Consider the following 17725-nt stretch of genomic DNA (forward strand, 5'->3'; position numbering starts at 1 on the left):
GAATAGAAATAGAAAAAAACATGACATCATTTCCCAAAAGGAGATCACATACAATAACCTAAATATGTGTGATTTGGTGAAGTCGAGCTCAAATACAATCATTTCATTTCGCCTTCAGACAGACCCTTTTTTTGTTTGGTTGAGTCTGAACTTACACCAAACAGCAATATGCATATATTTTCAATCGCTGAGATCAAATAACATAATCATGAATGTATAGGCTTTCAGATCTTTTGCCAAATAAAGCCAGTAATGATAGATAGCCAGCGGTGTCGCTTTAAAATCCTCTGCCGTAGAAGAATTAAAACAACTGAGAGAGACACTTCCCCTCTAAAAACCTAATATAAAACTCAGCTAAAAATCAATCAATGGGATAAAATAAAGTTGGGTATTAACTCACACCCACAGCCACACTCTGAGTCCGCGGTGCACTCGATGAACTTGACGGGACAGTCATACAGTACAGCGTGTTTACCATTAATCACATCCAGACCAGACAGCAAACCAACAGCCAGATTCTCGTGCTGTGGTGGGCCGCTGCCTGCGTCAACGTTTAAAGCCCTGCAGCCATTTCAGAAAAAAGGCTCTGCATATTTGCAGGAACATCTCATTTAGTCTTAATGGGCCCAGAGGAAGGAAAAGAACCTGACTTACAATGAAACTAGTTGTGTGACAAACAATGGCTCGCAAACAGTTGTGGTGTTTCTCAGTTTAATAATGAACTGTAAAGCGCATCATTCATATAGTTAACAGAATTTGATATGATTTCCATTCACCTATATCTCCTCGCAGTGGAAGCAGGAGTATGAGAAAAGACTGATTATTTCATCAAATAAGAATCCTCCTTGTTACTAGCGTCACAACAAAAACACATTAAGTGTAACACACTTTAGGTTTTATGTTGTATATATCTCAGGGACTTGCAGGGTTCTTTCCAATACAAAAACATCTGCAATAAAAAAGCTTTTTTTTTGGAGAAAAAATGTGTAATAGAGATATTTTTATCAGTAAACATGACCCATCATAAATGCCCCAACATCATTCAGAGAAAACCTACTTTTCAATCTTCTTTCATCAGATTACAGTTACCAGAGGTTTACACTGTAATCGTCATGTTAAAGCAGGCATCAGTTGAATTACATAGGAACAGTTATAGACAGAGGTAAGCCTTGGTGTTAAACCACTGGATCATCACAGAGTTAGGGCCCGGTCACACGTGCAGGAAGGTATCAGTTGGTGAACCTTTGCCTCAGGTTCAGTTCCAATCGAGGACTCGGATAAATCATCTTGTGACGATGCAAATCGCAGCGTAGCTTCGTTTGGAGATTTTAACCCATAATATTCGCTTACGTGTGACCGTGCCCCCAATGTTCTTAAACTTAAGACATCTCACATACAAACAAGTATATGCACAAACACACAAAACTGCTTCTGTACACTAGGTGAGACATCGAATACAAACTCTGAGTGGACTGTGTCTGTGTTTCACTTCATCTAGCTACAGAGACCAAATGGTTTTATATCGTATCGATCGATTAATGACTTTATTGATTCAATTAACGATCTTCTTAGTTCATCTTCTCCAGGAACGAACGCACCTCTGATGGATTGTAGTCCCATGGTCCCTTCCCACCCTATAGGAAACACAGAACATAAGTAAGAATCAGAGAGAACATACCAGCAACAGACCACAGGACATATCTTTGTCATGATTTCATTTGCTGATTCCACGCCACGAATTCCAGTCATGTCTGCACATGTTTCTTTTACTGCTCTTCCACACGCGATAGCGTGACTAGGCACACTGCAGGACATTTACACCCATAAAGCTATAACCTCCAATCACACGATTCAATCAGAGGAACAAAGTGGGTGGAGTAAAACAAATTTGCACTATCTCACTATTTGGCAAGTCACCAATCTTAAGTCACGTACAGTATAGCAGAAAAGTGCAGGAATCCGTGTTGGTGAAGTAAGTGCACACGCAGATCTCACCTTGTAGAGGACTTTCCCAGCCTGAAGCACATAAAGCCTCTCAGGCAGGGCGCCATATTTTATGGCAGAGACATCTTTCATTTCGTCCACCACCACGGGACACAGGGGCTCCTGCTGGACCAGGATGCGTGCTGCGGACAGCCTCTCCTCCAGGCTCCGGTGCTGGTTGATGTCGAAGTTGTTGGCGAAGGCCCAACCATCTGAAATAGAGGTTATATATAAAATATACATAAAGAATATGATTTATTCCACTGGGATGACACTGAATGCAGCAAAACACCAGAGGAGTGGATAATAAATCCTGTTTAGTTGTTATTACATCAGTAACCTACATCAAAGCAGGTGGAATGTTTTCATTACGTTGAATGCAGCACAGACCATGTCAAGTTTTCTATAGTAAACCTCAACAGGTTTGTTTTGGTGGAGTTTACGACTCATTAACAGAAGACTTGAGAAAATGATGATGCTACTAGTCAAAACAAAACTTTTTTTATAGTTTCATGTAATCTTGCAAAGAAAAAACTAAACTGCTGTATTGAAAATGGCAAGAGTTTATCAGGTTGTAAAGGAAAATCAAGTAAAGGCATGTGTAAATATCCAGAACTGTCAAGTGCTATCATCTTCCAAAACTTTCTAGCACATGTAATTTCCCTTTACTTTCAAGCAAATGTCAATTTTCAAAACTTTAAAGTATATTTTCAAAACTTTCACTTGTTTGGTTTAGTCTTATGTTAACTTCAAAGAATTTGTTTTTTACTCTATAAGCATTTTTCCCTCCCACCAATACATGTCATGATGATACAATGACTGTTCTTGTCATGGTGCTCTCACCTGTTGAATGAGCCTCTGCGATGTAGACCACCAGGAAGTCAGCCACGTCGCCGAAGTCCCTGACGAGCTGCTTGAACTCGTCAAGTTTGTAGATGAACGGGGGTCAGGTGCAGCTCCCGAAGCTCAGCACCAGAGGCCTGTTGCCTGCAGAGAAACACAAACACAGCTGGAGAAGTGCAAATCCAGCATTGTGGCAGATTATGAAATGCACGCGTCAATCCCAAATAATCGGACCTTTGATGAACTTGCACAAGCTGCTCTCCTCTCCCTCCATGGTGACCACAGGTGAGTCCGGAGCTTCTCCCCCGACAAACGCCTCCTGGCCCAGGGACAGCCACATGTGCTGGGCCGCGGTTTTGACGAAGTCGAAGCTGAGGAAAGTCAGACCCCAGTCCTCGTACCTGAACTTCCGATTCTGGGTCATGGTGATCTTCTCGCCCATGCGGAGGATGAACCTTTTGGTGAGGCTCGGTGAAATAAAGTGCATCACCTTGAGGGTGGTGCTGAGCCCCACCAAGTAGCAGATCATGCCCGCTGTGGAGACATAGACGAGGAGTCTGTTGAGCCACATGTCTGCTGCTCGCTGCCGGAGGAGCCTATGTTTACTGACCTCTCCGCGTTAGTTAAGCTGCCTCGCTGTTGGTTACCGCCCCCTCCCTCCGTGTTTACAGCCGCTGCCTTCAAGGCCGCTCTGCACAGCCCGTACTTTCCAGCGCAGGCGCGGAGGTGGACCGGAAAACTGAGGCTATCATGGCTGTGGTCCGGCTGCATTGAGATGAAACCCCCCTTCCCCTATTTTTTTTAAATATTTATCTGTTGTCAGTTGACACCTTGTCTGTATTTAAGTTGCATACATGTCTAAAGAGTTCTATCAAACACGCAGAGCCTATTGGCCTGCAATACTTTTGTATTTTGTTAAAAAAAAAGGCAAACTCTTTATCTTCTTTTAAATCATATTCTTCTCTATTGGTAGATAAGAACAGCACTTTGTAACTTTGTATATGAAGGTGCTATATAAATAAATTCATCATAATATTAAACCTGACTAGCATTTATAAAGTGCAGCCATATAAAAGACCTTTTGTTTCACTGCCAGAAGTAAAAACTACTTTTCCAGATGAAGCTCAGTATGAGCCCACCCTATAGAGTGTTAGCTAGCTTAGCCTTACATGTTTCATCAGCACTAATTGAATTTAGCTTTCAAGTTATATAAAGCTATATTATCTGTCACATTAATAATGTGTGTATTTACAAACAGAAACTTGTGAACATGCTGTGTTGGGGCAGCTCCACCTGTTTCATCACGGCCCACCATGATGTGATGTACTCTATTAGCTGAATGTCACATTCTCAGATAAACTCACCAATCACTTTATTAGGAACAACAGACTATTGAAGGACTCTCCTTGCTTTAAAAAAAAAAACTTAATTCTCTGTTGTGTTGATTCCACAGGATGATAGGAACTCCACCTTTATATTCTGCTCGTGGTTGACATGACTGCATCACGTCATTTCTGCTGACACGTCTTCTGTTCTACCACGTCCCCCGTGCTTTCTCCTGGGGTCAGATCTGGCCTTGAATTTCACTGAACCCACTAACATGTTCACGAAACTAGTTTGGAGGTGCTGAGGAAGGAATAATTTGACCATATTCGTGAACACCTCCAAGTTACTGTCAATGAGATGTGAAGATGGGGAAAGTTGTTGTATATATGTCATATACTGGATTCCTGTCATGCATATCCGCATTTGTACAGTCACATATATATATATGTTTATATATATATATATATATCAGCCTATCCATCCCTTCAAAAGTTCCAATCTGACATGCAACCAGTCAACACATAGCTCAAAAAGTCTGACCTACTGTACCTGTTTGGTAATGAAGGGGTTACCTTGTATTAGCGACACTGACAACAATGATAAACATATTATTCATAAGCAGACAGACAATCTATTAAATTGCCCACTTAATAACAGTTATTCGAGTACAGTTCTCACGGCAACACAAAACAGCCCCCACTAAGTTACACACTCAGACGTTTTGAGCTACAACAAACGCCTGTGGAGGGACAACAACCTGTTGTTTCATGGCTTTGCAACACAATGTTGTTCAAGACAATAAAGTACAAAACATTTACGCATTTATCAAGGTAAACCATATTGTGTTATTGTATAGTAATGTTGTGCAGAAACTCTCAAATTAATTATAGTTTTTCCACATACTCAACCATTGAAAACATAAAGATTCAGTGTGATGTTTTCACTAGTGTGTTTTACCTTAAAACAGATCAGTTTTCAACATGAAGATTCCAATACCACAAAATATCAAAATCAGGACAATGAAGATTATGATCAACATGATCAAAACTATTCAAGAGGAAACAATGTTAATATTGAATTCAATGTTACATACACATGACCCACAACGGAGAACAAATGTATCACAAGGATACTGTGATAAAACAAAACCTTTACAAAACAAAGAATATTGATCTTACAACAGATCAGTTGTGACTAATCACACAGATTAAGGTAAAGTCCAATATTACAACTTGTCCATAAAAAGGACAAATATATTCTCATGACAATGCTCAATACTGATCAATAGATAACAAATGTTATCATATGATGATATAATAAAAATACATGAAGTATAGTAGGGTACAATAACAACTGCCGATGCAGTCGGATGTGATTCATGCAACATACATGACAAGATGTTCTCGTTCATAAAGAAAATTAAATAAACGTTTGGACCTTAAAACAGATGATATTTGACTGAACAGAGAAATTCAAAGTTAAAATCCTGATGACAACATGTCCACAAAAAGGACATTTAGATGTTTTCACAGTAAAGATCAGTGTTAATCAACAGGTAACAAACCTTGTGATGATACGTCACTGACACCGTGAGGTGTGATAGTAATTGCTGTTGCGATCAGATGTGATTGATGCAACATGCATGACAAGATGTTTTCTTTTGTCACTTGAAAGATATTGTTGCTTCTTTTCCTCAGGAAATGTCCAACACACAAATACATGTTTCTATTCATACAGAAGAACAAGTCCTTACATTTCATAGAATTCACTTCCAGTCGTCTCTGACCACTGAGCTCGTCCCAGTTTGTCTGCTGGTAACTCCAGTTTGTAGGAGTCTACCACGGCCTCCAGGGGGCGTCTGTGACTGGACCCTTGTCTTTGGTAATGTTGCTGTGGACTGTGGAGCGCAGAAGAGAGAAGTCAGCCTCTCTCAGCTTCTCCTCAGAGGAAGACTGCAGCTTGTTGGAGTGCGTCATCAGTCTCCTCTGCTGCTGGTTCTGCTGCAGCAGCTGTGTCATGAAGCAAACGGTCATCTCCAGGATGTCTGCTTTCTCCAGCTGGGAGTCTGGCTGCTGGTTGAGGAACTCTGGACCCAGGAGAGACTTGAGCTGCTCGATGCTGCTGTTGATTCGCTCTCTGCGTAACTTCTCCACCAGAGAGCTGATCTGCTGATGCTGATCAATTACTTTGACTGTTAACACACTCGCCAGCACACGTGTCAAACAAGAGACTCTTCATCAGTAGAAGGAGATGAAGGTGAAGTGCAAAATCTCTATGGTGAAGTTGAACACAAACTCAAAACTGAATTTGTGCAAATCTTGTATATAATAATAATATATATAAATTATTTTCTATTAATATGCTACATACAGAGCTGCACTGAATAGATTTTTTTTAAATGTTCATTTAAAATGTTTATTTTTATCTTTATTTTCTTTTACAATATAAAATATTACTTCTTTAATTCGCTGGAGATCAACATCAGATATCATACATTTTTTTTAACTACCATAAATTCATGAAACCATCAGTTTATAACATTTATAAAAATACATGCAGATATTTTAAAGTGTCTAAAAATGTGAAATTTTATAACAATATATCACTTTAATTATCGAAACCTATATGTTTAAATGAATTAAAACAAATCTAATGAAATATAGCCATATAATATTAAAACATATGTATAAATATGAACAAAATGAATTTCTAATTTCTTTATGTAGTTATTTGCTAATGCTACCATTTGTTTTTCATCACTGTTCCCTTCATCTCTGGCAGAGAATTTATTTTGTATAAACACTCATCGTTATGTTCTACGAACTTGGAGAGAAAGACTACAAGTTTACATTTTAAGAATAGCTTTATTCATAATATTTAGATTAAACAAATACCTACAGTGACATAATAGAAGAAATGAAATCTCAAAAGGCACAGATTGTTCCGAAATCATTGATTTGGAGAAAACACTTACACGGGTATTTACTGAAAAATCTCTAACTTTACACAGCTTCTGAATTACCACATGATCAAGTTTGAGTGTTGTGCTATGGCTTTTTAGAGGATTTCATCTACATCTTCATTTACTCTGAACCAGTGTGATCTAAACTGTTGCTTACACCTCTGCAGAAATCTCACATGTGTAACCTCAAGAGTGTAACATATATATGTATATATTTATACATATATATGTATAAATAGAGACAATATATCATATATATATATATATATAATAAAACAGAAACAAAGTTTTTGTTTATTGCAGTAACATGGACTATTTCATTTACGCATGTCTTATTAATGCAGAGTCATTAAAAGGGCCTTGTGATGTAAGGGCACTCATTTCTGCTTTTTGAACTAACCTTTACATGATCTATTAAAAGACATGTTAGAAGGCCATTAACTATGTCCTTGACCAACTACCAAGAAATTATTTGGACATTTAAGACATTGTCCTTGCCAAGAGAGATAGCGAGCATAAAGACATAGATCCATCAGATTTTTTTAAAATACCTTTTATAGTTAATTCATAGTTGTGCATTGCAGAACAGCTTAGCAGATACACCATACACCATTTATAAAAATATAGTTTTGAATTGAAAGTACAGTACCAAAATGTTTCATACACAAATTACAAAGGGTCCACCAATTATCTGTGAAAAACTTTTCTAAATGCATTTCTTTCTTTTTTTTATGATGCGATTTTAAAAGCGGATTTAGCTGAAATCAAGAATCATGACGGTAATTCAATGTTAGAAAGTGCAAAATTCAAGATTTTTGTTTGTTAGCCACATTGATTCAAACCAGGAATTCTTAAAAAACTGCAACAACATCTCCCTCTCCAGAAAAACTAATTTTTAAAGATTCAAAGATTTCTGAGGTGACAATCAACTTCAAAACTAAATCTCACTCATTAGAAGAACTTGTGTCAGGGGAAAAAGGCGCCAAGCAGTTTTTTTCCCCTCAGGCATCCTCTTGCTGTGTCTCCCTCTCTGCTTCATCACAACCCACCTCTCCACGTATTTCCTCATAGCCCATCACCATCCCCAACCGAGGGAGCCCTCTCCTTCTCCGCTTCACGAGTACTGCCACTATGACCACCAGCACCATCAAACCCATCACCCCAAAGGCTATACCGGCCTTTTCTCCCCCCGTCCTCTGATTCAATTCTGGGTCCATTTGTTGCACAATTGACTTGATTTCCTCTGGTTTGGCCAGTTTCCACATCTTGGTCTGCCCCACTCTGACCCAGCTCTTGTCTCCGTCACTCATCACCATTACTGTGTTGGTGGCTTGCATGGTGACGAGCGGAGGTTTAGTGAAAGGGGGAAGGTGGATTGGGAGCAGTTGCCCGCCTGTGAACAGTCCCGACTGGACACAGTAAAGAATTTCACAGCCATCGCTCACTGTGGCCAGGTGCTGACTGAACTTGGGAGGGCAGCGACGTTGGCCTCCTGCCAGTGGGTTGGTGGACTGGCAGCTGAAGAGGCCTCCGAAGGGCACTGCAAATCTGGATCCGGCTTCATAGTCGTCACTCACACAGATCACTTGGCCATCCGAGAGGAAATGTTGTGGGACGAAGTTCGGTGGGCAGCTTTTGGCCTTGGTGAGGGGGTTCAGGAGAGTGGGGCTGTAGAGGCCTCCAAAGAGATACCCCGAGTTGTCCGGGGCCTTTCCGTTCACAGAGCACCAGTAGGTGTTAATGCGAGCACGGCGAACATAGTAGTTGTCCTGGCACACTGAACTATGACAGGTTTTCAACCATAAAAATCCACAGTGATAGCTGTGATCGTAGCATTGGTGGGAATTGTAACCCTGCTGTCTCACTTCTGATCTCAGTAGCATTGGGGAGTAAGGAGAACGACAGGAGAAGTCTCCCGTTCCAGGGTTTTTCTTGGCCAGGGAATCACAAAGGGGACCCGCATCTGCACTGAGTTGATCACAGGTTTGATAGATGCCTCCAAAACTGAGGTTTGTAGCAGGGCCATCGCAGGAACTGTCATCAATGTTGGCTTGGAAGTTAAAGTTCTTGGAGTTGACGTCAACACAGCCAGGGCGGCTGTTGACCATATAGTATCGCTCTATGGCTTGACCTACACTTTGAGCCACTTTCCCAACTGTCGGCTGTGGCAGGTCAGGAATGGTGTTTGTGTTTATGATGAAGTGTAGGGGAAATCCGGAGCGATCAATAGCAACCAGGTTGTTTCTGGTACTCTCCTGCCACTTCTGCAGAGTGATGCCAGGATAGAAAGGTGTGCCGCCTCCATGGCTTTGAATGAGAGAGTACTGAATGTTGGACTGATACGTTTGGATTGACGAGCTCTGCTGTGAAGTCTGACTGCTTATGTCAAACTTGAGTTTGTCAAAAAAGTTGAAGCCAGCCTGAGCTTTGATGGAGGAGCCCTGCGACACGTTGTCCGACACATACGAAGTAGTGAGGTAATCTTCCTGCACTAAAGCAGCCCCAGCATCGACGCTGGTGATAACATGAGTTCCATAGTCCAGCACCATCTTCTCTGAGAGATACTCTGCGTTCCTCGTTTGGTTGTTTTCAATCGCATCGGCTATCTCTCTGGCTTGCTGAGCAAAGCGTGTGTCCAGAGTGAAGTCTGGATAAGCCTTAACAGTGTAGATGAAGTTACGAACCTTGAAAGAAAGAGGAATAAAACATCGTTAAATGTTATTTGGGGATTTCTTTTTTCAATCAGCTGTACATTAAATGAATACAATTTTTTTTTTCAAGTGATATATTTCTCATATAACCAGTTACGATAGATAAACATTTTTAAAGTGCACTGCCCCTCTTGAGTTGACCAATAAAAAGATAAAATAATGAAGAAACTTATTTTCATTTTAGACCTTTTCTAAACATATCAACCAAATGTTTACGCAATCCAACATAGAGTGTAGGCATAGATGTGTTGGCAGTTTTCTAGAAGCTGGTGAAAGAACTAAGGCAGCAGCTGATGTTTTATGCCGAAGGTTTTAATATAGACTTGATGCATCAATGAGAACAGAAGGTGGAACAATGCAACAAAGCCAACAGAGCAATATGAGCAATTTTCACCCCCAAGTCTCAAGATGTCAACCACAGCATCCCATTATATCTCCCTCCACCCATCCCAACAGCACATCCGTAAAAGGCTAAAATTGCTGTCACTCTCTATTTTACATGTAATGCAGGTGTTTACATCCGATTGGATAAATAAGCCTAAGGTATGTCTTCCTAAATAGAAACCAGGAAGGTAGTTTCTATAACTTCCTAGAAACTACTACTATCTAGGCCCTTTATCTAGAACCTGATCCTGGGTACAGATTACGTTGTACTAGGAGAGAGAAGGGCGTGTATGTGTCTGTGAAATGAGGAATTAACTCTGGATCACCAAACTGTTTTAAATTTGTCATAATTTGTACATTTTTACATTCAAACCATAGCAAAACAAAGGCTCACCTGCACTCTGGCTGTAGTCGATGAGTCTTTGACCTGATGGGTTTTCATCCTCTGGTTCTCAATAGAGAATTTGCCATTTATCACTTTGAGGAAGGAGATATCTGCATTTATGGAGGAGGATGTAGAGCTTTTCTGCTCAAGCCAGGAGCTGATTATCTCTGAGGTGGTCTCCACACCCGTCTCTTTGTGGGGAATGACAAACACCTCGTCTGGGATGAGGTAGTACCCGTCCTCTGTCGTCTGGCACTGGAAGTAGCTGAGGTTCATGACTCGGCCCATATCCATGTTCCGAAGGTTGTCCCAGCCTCCACCTGGCAGCACCTCCAGGGCTGTGATGGAGAGGTTGCTGGAGGCTCGACATTTACCGAGCCAGTTGTCGGGGCGTCTGACCGGAACAGGAGAGCAGACATGAAGGAGAGAGAGAGCCAGGAGGGCCGCTGCTGTCTTCATGACGACTGTGTGGGAAATGAAGGCTTGAAGCCTGATCACTATATATACTGTATATCTATTAGGGCCCTCCTTCTCTTAGGCAGCTTCTCACATGACTAACAGGAACATCTTGTTTGAGAGAGGAAATGTTTTTTGCTTTCACTTGTATTTTTGTGGAGCACAAGGTGAATCTAACAGCTACTTATTAACAGAAAGGAAAAAAAATCAAGAACTGAGGTCACAAATAAGTTTGTTTTCTCTCCGTCAAAAATAAATGAACAGTGTATTTAAAGGCAATACCAAAGAACCTACAGCAAAATATGTTTTTTAAAGGCAGATACTGTATTAAGTTACAGTGGTTTATGATGTGTAATCATTGAATAGTTGAAACTTGGGATTTATTTAGGTTTGATCTGTGTTCTGATATTAGGACGTGCCTCAGTGAACAGTAGTAGAACAATCTATTTCTTTATTTACTCTAGAAACTCACTCGCTACTTGTTCAAAGAAAGATGAACTTGTAAAAGAGAGAGTGGCCACTAAAGAGAGGGTAGATGAGCATACAAGAGATGCAGCTTAAAGTGCTTCACATACAATATAGATAACAAATAATAACTTGTTCAAATTAATTCAAATAAGGACAACAGATATTAAGATACATAACATAAAAATGACATTTAAAAAATAAGGAAATAAAAGATAAATAACATTTATATTAATTAATGTATGAAAAGCTAAAAAGAAAGAAAGTGATTCAAGATATGTATATATATAAATACCGCACATGTTCTGCCATGAGGATAGATACTCTGGTCACAGACTTTTAGGTGAGGTCAAAACTGTTCAAACTTCCTCCTATAATACGGAACAGAAAGCAGATATGAGAGATTTGTTGGTTACTTTGCTGTATTTGCATAGTTGTGGGCTGTCATGGGACTGCACATCATGGGAATGTCCCCAGAATTACTAAGTCTGGTAACACGCCCGCTCTCGTTTGACAGACTACCAACAACAGAGATGGTGAACTATAAGGAACAATTAGAACTCTTGTAGTCTTATGGGGAATTCTCCACTCTTTTTCTCTCTTTGTTTATTTTGGATTAATATGTATTAGAACCAATGAACTCAAAAGGTCACATTGACCCCACTGAGTATTTACTTCCCTAAAACAGGAACACAGGATCAGACATTCAAAAGATTGTTTAGAAAAAAAGAGAAGTACATTTAACTTCTTCTCTTTGTTAGTTATTAAAATAATTCTCCTACTGTGTTCATTCTTTTTAAAGTTCCACGATAAACGCCAAATTGAATTTGAGTTGCACAGAACAACAACACCCGGAACCCATCAGCTAGTTAAATGCCAGCGTTCGATCTCTCTCCCTCTCCCTTTCTCTCTTCCCCCAGGTTCCAAAACAAATATTCTGTAAGGATCTCATTGGTTTTTTACCCTCTCGTATCACCTCTCTGCTGTCTTTTAATTTCGGCTGAGTGGGCTGAATTTATCCCCACAAGGCTTTTTAATTTTTCTCTTGCTTTTGCTCGCTAGCTAATTTCAGTGTTTCCTTTTTTAGTTTTCTTGGTGTATTGGGGATGTTTCTGCTGTAGGTAAAGAACTGTTACCGAACTCGGACAGGAGATGGCGACACGAAGCCACACACAGCTCATGAACTCGCTATTCTCTCTCCCCGTTGCAAACTCACTCAAAGCAACAGTTATCCCATGACTTCATCTGATTCCTGAACCTCAGTGGGACCGTGGGTGAGGACGAACTTTTTCCATTCATCAGGTCACATCACTGTCGCTCTGAACCCCTGGAACGGCAGGTTTTTATTTCGCTGCTGGGGATAAGAGCAACTTCAACGAACAGGGCTCGTCATGCCCGGCTCAGCATCACTTTGGTCGATGGTGATAATAGCTGAGTCACCGGCTGCTATATGATCAGTAGAGAGAGACTGATATGCCTGTGTTCAGTGCCTCTCTGACTACCTACATACTGAATATTAAACATTTTTACTGTATAGATTAAGAGATTTTTCAAAGTAAAGTCCAACATGTGTACAATCACATCAGTTCATTTCTGGATATAACAACACTTTGCTCAATAAGTTCAGAGAGAAACTGTTATGCCTGTGTTCAGGACCTCCCTGACTATCTCAATACTGAATATCAAACATATTTACTGTATAGATTAAGAGATTTTTCAAAGTAAAGTCCAACATTTTCACTGTGGAAGTGATCTTTTCAGGATACTTCAAAGTACTATAAAAACACTTTACTCAATAAGTTCAGAGAGACACTGTTATGCCTGTGTTCAGGACCTCCCTGACTATCTCAATACTGAATACCAATCATATTTACTGTATAGATTGAGAGATTTTTCAAAGTAAAGTCCAACATTTTCACTGTGGAAGTGATCTTTTCAGGATACTTCAAAGTACTATAACAACACTTTGCTCAATAAATTCAGAGAGAAACTGTCATGCCTGTGTTCAGGACCTCCCTGACTATCTCAATACTGAATATCAAACATATTTACTGTTTAGATTAAGATGTTTTTCAAAGTAAAGTCCAACATTTTCACTGTGGAATAGAACATTTCAGGATACTTCAAAGTACTTTAAAAAAACGTTGCTCAATAAGTCTAGAGTGAGACTGATATGCTTCTATTCCCACTCCTATGAAGATTCCCCTTTTCTTGAAAAACACTTCATAGAATTCACTTCCAGTCGTCTCTGACCACTGAGCTCGTCCCAGTTTGTCTGCTGGTAACTCCAGTTTGTAGGAGTCTACCACGGCCTCCAGGGGGCCCTGCTGACTGGACTCTTGTCTTTGGTGATGTTGCTGTGGACTGTGGAGCGCAGAGGAGGGAAGTCAGCCTCTCTCAGCTTCTCCTCAGAGGAAGAATGCAGCTTATTGAAGTGCGTCATTAGTCTTCTCTGCTGCTGGTTCTGCTGCAGCAGCTGTGTCATGAAGCAAACGGTCATCTCCAGGATGTCTTCTTTCTCCAGCTGGGAGTCTGGCTGCTGGTTGAGGAACTCTGGACCCAGGAGAGACTTGAGCTGCTCAATGCTGCTGTTGATTCGCTCTCGGCGTAACTTCTCCACAGGATGAGGTGAGGGGTAATTCAGCTGCAATGTGCAACTTCTCCACTAGATGTCACTAAATTCTACACACTGAACCTTTAACATTAGCTGAAAGTAGCAAGCTAAAGTTAACTGTGAGGGCTGATAACTTTACTCTGGTTAAATAGTTTGATAGAACACTTAGCCAAGGATACCATAACCAACACCAAAACCAAACAACTGTTAAAAATGGTGGCAATTTATGCTAAAAAGGAAAGGACAGCTGATCTCAACAAGCCTGAGCACATTAGTGAATAGATACCAATCAGAGGCAGCATAAATCAATTTACCTTCTTTTGACGGCATCATGTCGACATCTCACAGAAAGTATTTTACAGTATTTCTAAACCACCAAAAAAAAATTATTTGATAGAAAATATTAATACATATTTTTGTGTCATCTGCATTTTTATGCAGATGACACAATTATTTACTGTTTTGGATCAACTTCTGCTAGAGCTGTTGAATCTCTGCAGAAAGCTTTTGATGCAGTCCAGCACACACTCCTGCAACTAAAATTAGTCCTCAACACTGAAAAAACTAAACAAATGTTGTTTTCAAACTCTAAGAAAGTACCTCAAACTGTCCCCACAGTGTCCACTCTTGAGGGAAATGTCATAGAGGTGCTTTTAAATCTACGATGAGAGCATTTCAGACCACTTCTTCTACTTGTAGATGTTTTTTATGAATTTTAATTTACTTGTAATTGTTTTTATATCATTTTTAATTTCTGTTTATATGTTGTGAGTGTAAAATTGTGAGTGTACATATGTTATTTGTTGCTGCCCCTTGGCCAGGACTCCCTCGAAAAAGAGGTTTTTAATCTCAATGGGACTTTCCTGGTTAAATAAAGGTCAAAAAAAAAAAAAAAAAAAAAAAAATACATTTTCATCAAACTTAATACAATTGACATAATACTAGTTGTATTTTGTATTTTAAATACATATATCTTAAATACATGTATCATAAATACTGTCCATCCCTGGTTCATGCCACCAATGTGTTTGCAGTAGTAACTGACTCTGTCAACTGTGAACCAGTTGGTATTTTCACTTCAACTCAGAAACCACAAGATGGCACTGCACAATTGCAGCAGAGAACAATTTAACTCGGTGTCTAAATTGAGAAGACTTTGGATTATATTTGTATTTATTAATTTGAGAAATGTTTAATTATTCCTTATCCAGTTATATAATTTATTCATTAATCGTTTTTAAATCCAATATTCTTCACACTATTTCTGTTTTGTCCTCCTTATAATAGTTACAACTTAATATGAGATAGAGATATTTAGTGTTTTCATTCAGGTTTTTAGGAAGGATGGGTGTAATATATAAATACATTGTATGGAATAATACAATTAAAAATAAGTTACATCGTTTATTATTTAATATAAAACAAACCCATCTTCCGCTTTTATCCAGGAAGAAGTATTATATTTTTAAATAAAGTCAGACAACTGTGACACATTCTCATGATTACTATGATTTTCCTTTATGCATCTACAGTATGCATGATAACATAACAGTAAGTGTTTTTTATTATATTGCAGGTTTGTAATATTTAGTTGATGTAATGGGCTCTGTAAAAGCTGATTGTGTGATAACACTTTAGATGTACAAATTATACACTTTTTGTGGTTTCAAATTCATCTTTATGAGCAGAAAATGAAAAAATCCTATAAAATAAACATTATACAAATCTGTGGAACAACAATAAAGTGTTTTACCTTCTTAATTTGCTCATAAGCAATATATCAATATATACTTACCTTTTGTTATATTGCTTTAAGTGAAAATTGCATTGCAATAAAAATAATGAAAAAGTAATTTATATAACAACCCATATCTGTTATAAAGTAACAGAGGGGACACATGAGATCAAAAGTAGAAAACATCAAAGACATGAAGCATTGTTATAGAATAATGTAATATACAATCAAAGACTGCTTAAAAAATAATAAATAAAATGATATATAAATAAATGCTAACATAATTTAAAAGTAATGGCAAACGGAATAAAAGAAACATAAGCAAAAGCTAAATTTTTGTTTTATTGCCCAGCCCAAGAACCTGTTATACATTTTTGTACATGCAGCTTAAGTAAAAATAGTTGGCAGGTAACTGAAACATGGTGCATTATGGTTGAGAGCACATCGGGTCACATGTGCACATGTTGCAGGATCTCACAAACTTTACATCTAATATCAAATTTACGACAACACACACAGCCGCCTCGATCCAGATGTTATCTTCCCAAGAGAGAGAAAGAGAGAGAGAGAGAGAGAGAGAGAGAGAGAGAGAGAGAGAGAGAGAGAGAGAGAGAGAGAGAGAGAGAGAGAGAGAGATGCTGATGAGTGATTCTCACTGGGAGAGGATGCTATTGGTGCTGCGTGCAGATGTGCCCCCCTACTGTTTGCGCAACATGCAAATCTGCGCAATCAGCCCTGCTCTTTTCCTCATAGGCTCATCCGACCAGGTAGGTGTTACCCAAACATCTGGAGCTCCACGCTGCTCTCTCCAGATGTCTTGATTCTCCCCGCATCAAATGAGCGCTGCACGTTTGCACAAAAGCCGCGAGTGTGTGTGACTCCACTTTTTATGATTGGTTTCCTCCCTCTCATGCATGCGCGCAGGTAATGTGAAGCCGCAACACTCCACTTGCATGGGAACGCCAGCGAGTCATCGATGCAGAACTCCTCAGCGCGGTTCGGGATGGTGAGCCACTGTCAGGCGCCGGTGTTCGCGGACTTCCCCGGCGTGGCGCTGTCCGCGTACGGCGGCAAGGCGGACGTGTGTGCGCGGCGAGGCGGCAGCGGCGCGTTCGGAGCGCAGATCTGCCGCAGCCCGCAGACCTACGACGGCCAGGCGGCTCTCATGAACTGCTCCGGCCAGAAGCGACTCAGCGGGTCCGAGCAGAAAGCGCATCTGGCGGCCAAAGCTCCACGGTCGTGCTTCTCTCTCCCGCCCATGCAAGGTAGGTTAAACCGCGGAGGTGTTGAACTGATGCTGCAGAGGTGATCAAAGTTGATTCCGCAATTAATAACGTTTATCACAGACGTTTTAAAGCCTTCATTCGAACACAACACAAGGATCACACTGATCGAGTCAAACAGCTGCTCTCTCAATTTTCCAATCCAATCAACACTTGATATTGATCAAAACCACCATCTTTAATCATGCTTTCTCCATATGGCTCCTCTGAAGAGCATCATCTGTTTGATGCAGCTCTGTTTAGCCTCGTTTAGTTGAGAGCCCTGTTTGCAGTTGTGGATTAGGTCTGCTAATTAAACCCAGAGCTCACTTGGATCCTGTGCCAGTTCATAAATAACTCCATGATCGAAGTGTGTGTGTTGCACATGAAGGCCATGTGAAGTGATGTGCAGTGTGCGCACTAACTGCCAGGCAAGCTGTGTGACTCCTGCGGATGTTAACAAGTCATGGCTGCATTTTAATTCATGTGTGGATTAGTGAACAGTTTACTCATTAAGTTAAAAGTGAAGTTCTTTGGCATCTTCAAGCCTTCAACAGGTTGGAACAGTCCTTTAATGAATGAATGAATTGGGGTTTGCT

General features: G+C 40.0%; 4 protein-coding genes across 4 annotated transcripts in view; 1 reads left to right on the forward strand and 3 right to left on the reverse strand.

Annotated features, from left to right (window-relative positions):
* Positions 1 to 694: 694 nt before the first annotated feature.
* On the reverse strand, positions 695 to 3451 carry dio1 (iodothyronine deiodinase 1). The gene is made up of 4 exons (XM_062396086.1): positions 3061 to 3451; positions 2827 to 2970; positions 1996 to 2195; positions 695 to 1634 (listed from the first exon to the last, which is right to left on the reverse strand). The coding sequence occupies exons 1-4, from the start codon at positions 3395 to 3397 to the stop codon at positions 1569 to 1571; spliced, it is 747 nt and encodes a 248-aa protein (XP_062252070.1). The 5' UTR covers positions 3398 to 3451; the 3' UTR covers positions 695 to 1568.
* Positions 3452 to 5987: 2536 nt separating this feature from the next.
* On the reverse strand, positions 5988 to 7443 carry LOC133960821 (transcription factor HES-5-like). The gene is made up of 2 exons (XM_062395664.1): positions 7440 to 7443; positions 5988 to 6343 (listed from the first exon to the last, which is right to left on the reverse strand). Exons 1-2 carry the CDS (start codon positions 7441 to 7443, stop codon positions 5988 to 5990), a joined length of 360 nt encoding a protein of 119 aa, XP_062251648.1.
* Positions 6997 to 11205, reverse strand: LOC133960841 (macrophage-expressed gene 1 protein-like). The gene is made up of 2 exons (XM_062395684.1): positions 10604 to 11205; positions 6997 to 9798 (listed from the first exon to the last, which is right to left on the reverse strand). The coding sequence occupies exons 1-2, from the start codon at positions 11051 to 11053 to the stop codon at positions 8116 to 8118; spliced, it is 2133 nt and encodes a 710-aa protein (XP_062251668.1). The 5' UTR covers positions 11054 to 11205; the 3' UTR covers positions 6997 to 8115.
* Positions 11206 to 16840: 5635 nt separating this feature from the next.
* LOC133960822 (zinc finger protein GLIS1) overlaps positions 16841 to 17725 on the forward strand; it is a 73451-nt gene continuing 72566 nt past the window's right edge. Inside the window, exon 1 of the mRNA XM_062395665.1 lies at positions 16841 to 17129. Within this exon, the coding sequence (XP_062251649.1) occupies positions 16841 to 17129 (289 nt within the window). The remainder of the gene's footprint in view (positions 17130 to 17725) is intronic.

This window comes from Platichthys flesus, chromosome 9 (genome assembly GCF_949316205.1).
Source record: "Platichthys flesus chromosome 9, fPlaFle2.1, whole genome shotgun sequence".
In the NCBI taxonomy this organism is placed as follows: domain Eukaryota; kingdom Metazoa; phylum Chordata; class Actinopteri; order Pleuronectiformes; family Pleuronectidae; genus Platichthys; species Platichthys flesus.

Excerpts from the sequence above, each read along its gene's own strand:
- LOC133960841 (XM_062395684.1), bottom strand. The coding sequence starts at position 11,053 with ATGAAGACAGCAGCGGCCCTCCTGGCTCTCTCTCTCCTTCATGTCTGC. Across the intron at positions 9,799-10,603 it reads CGACTACAGCCAGAGTGCAG|GTTCGTAACTTCATCTACAC; the intron begins GTGAGCCTTTGT and ends CTTTCTTTCAAG.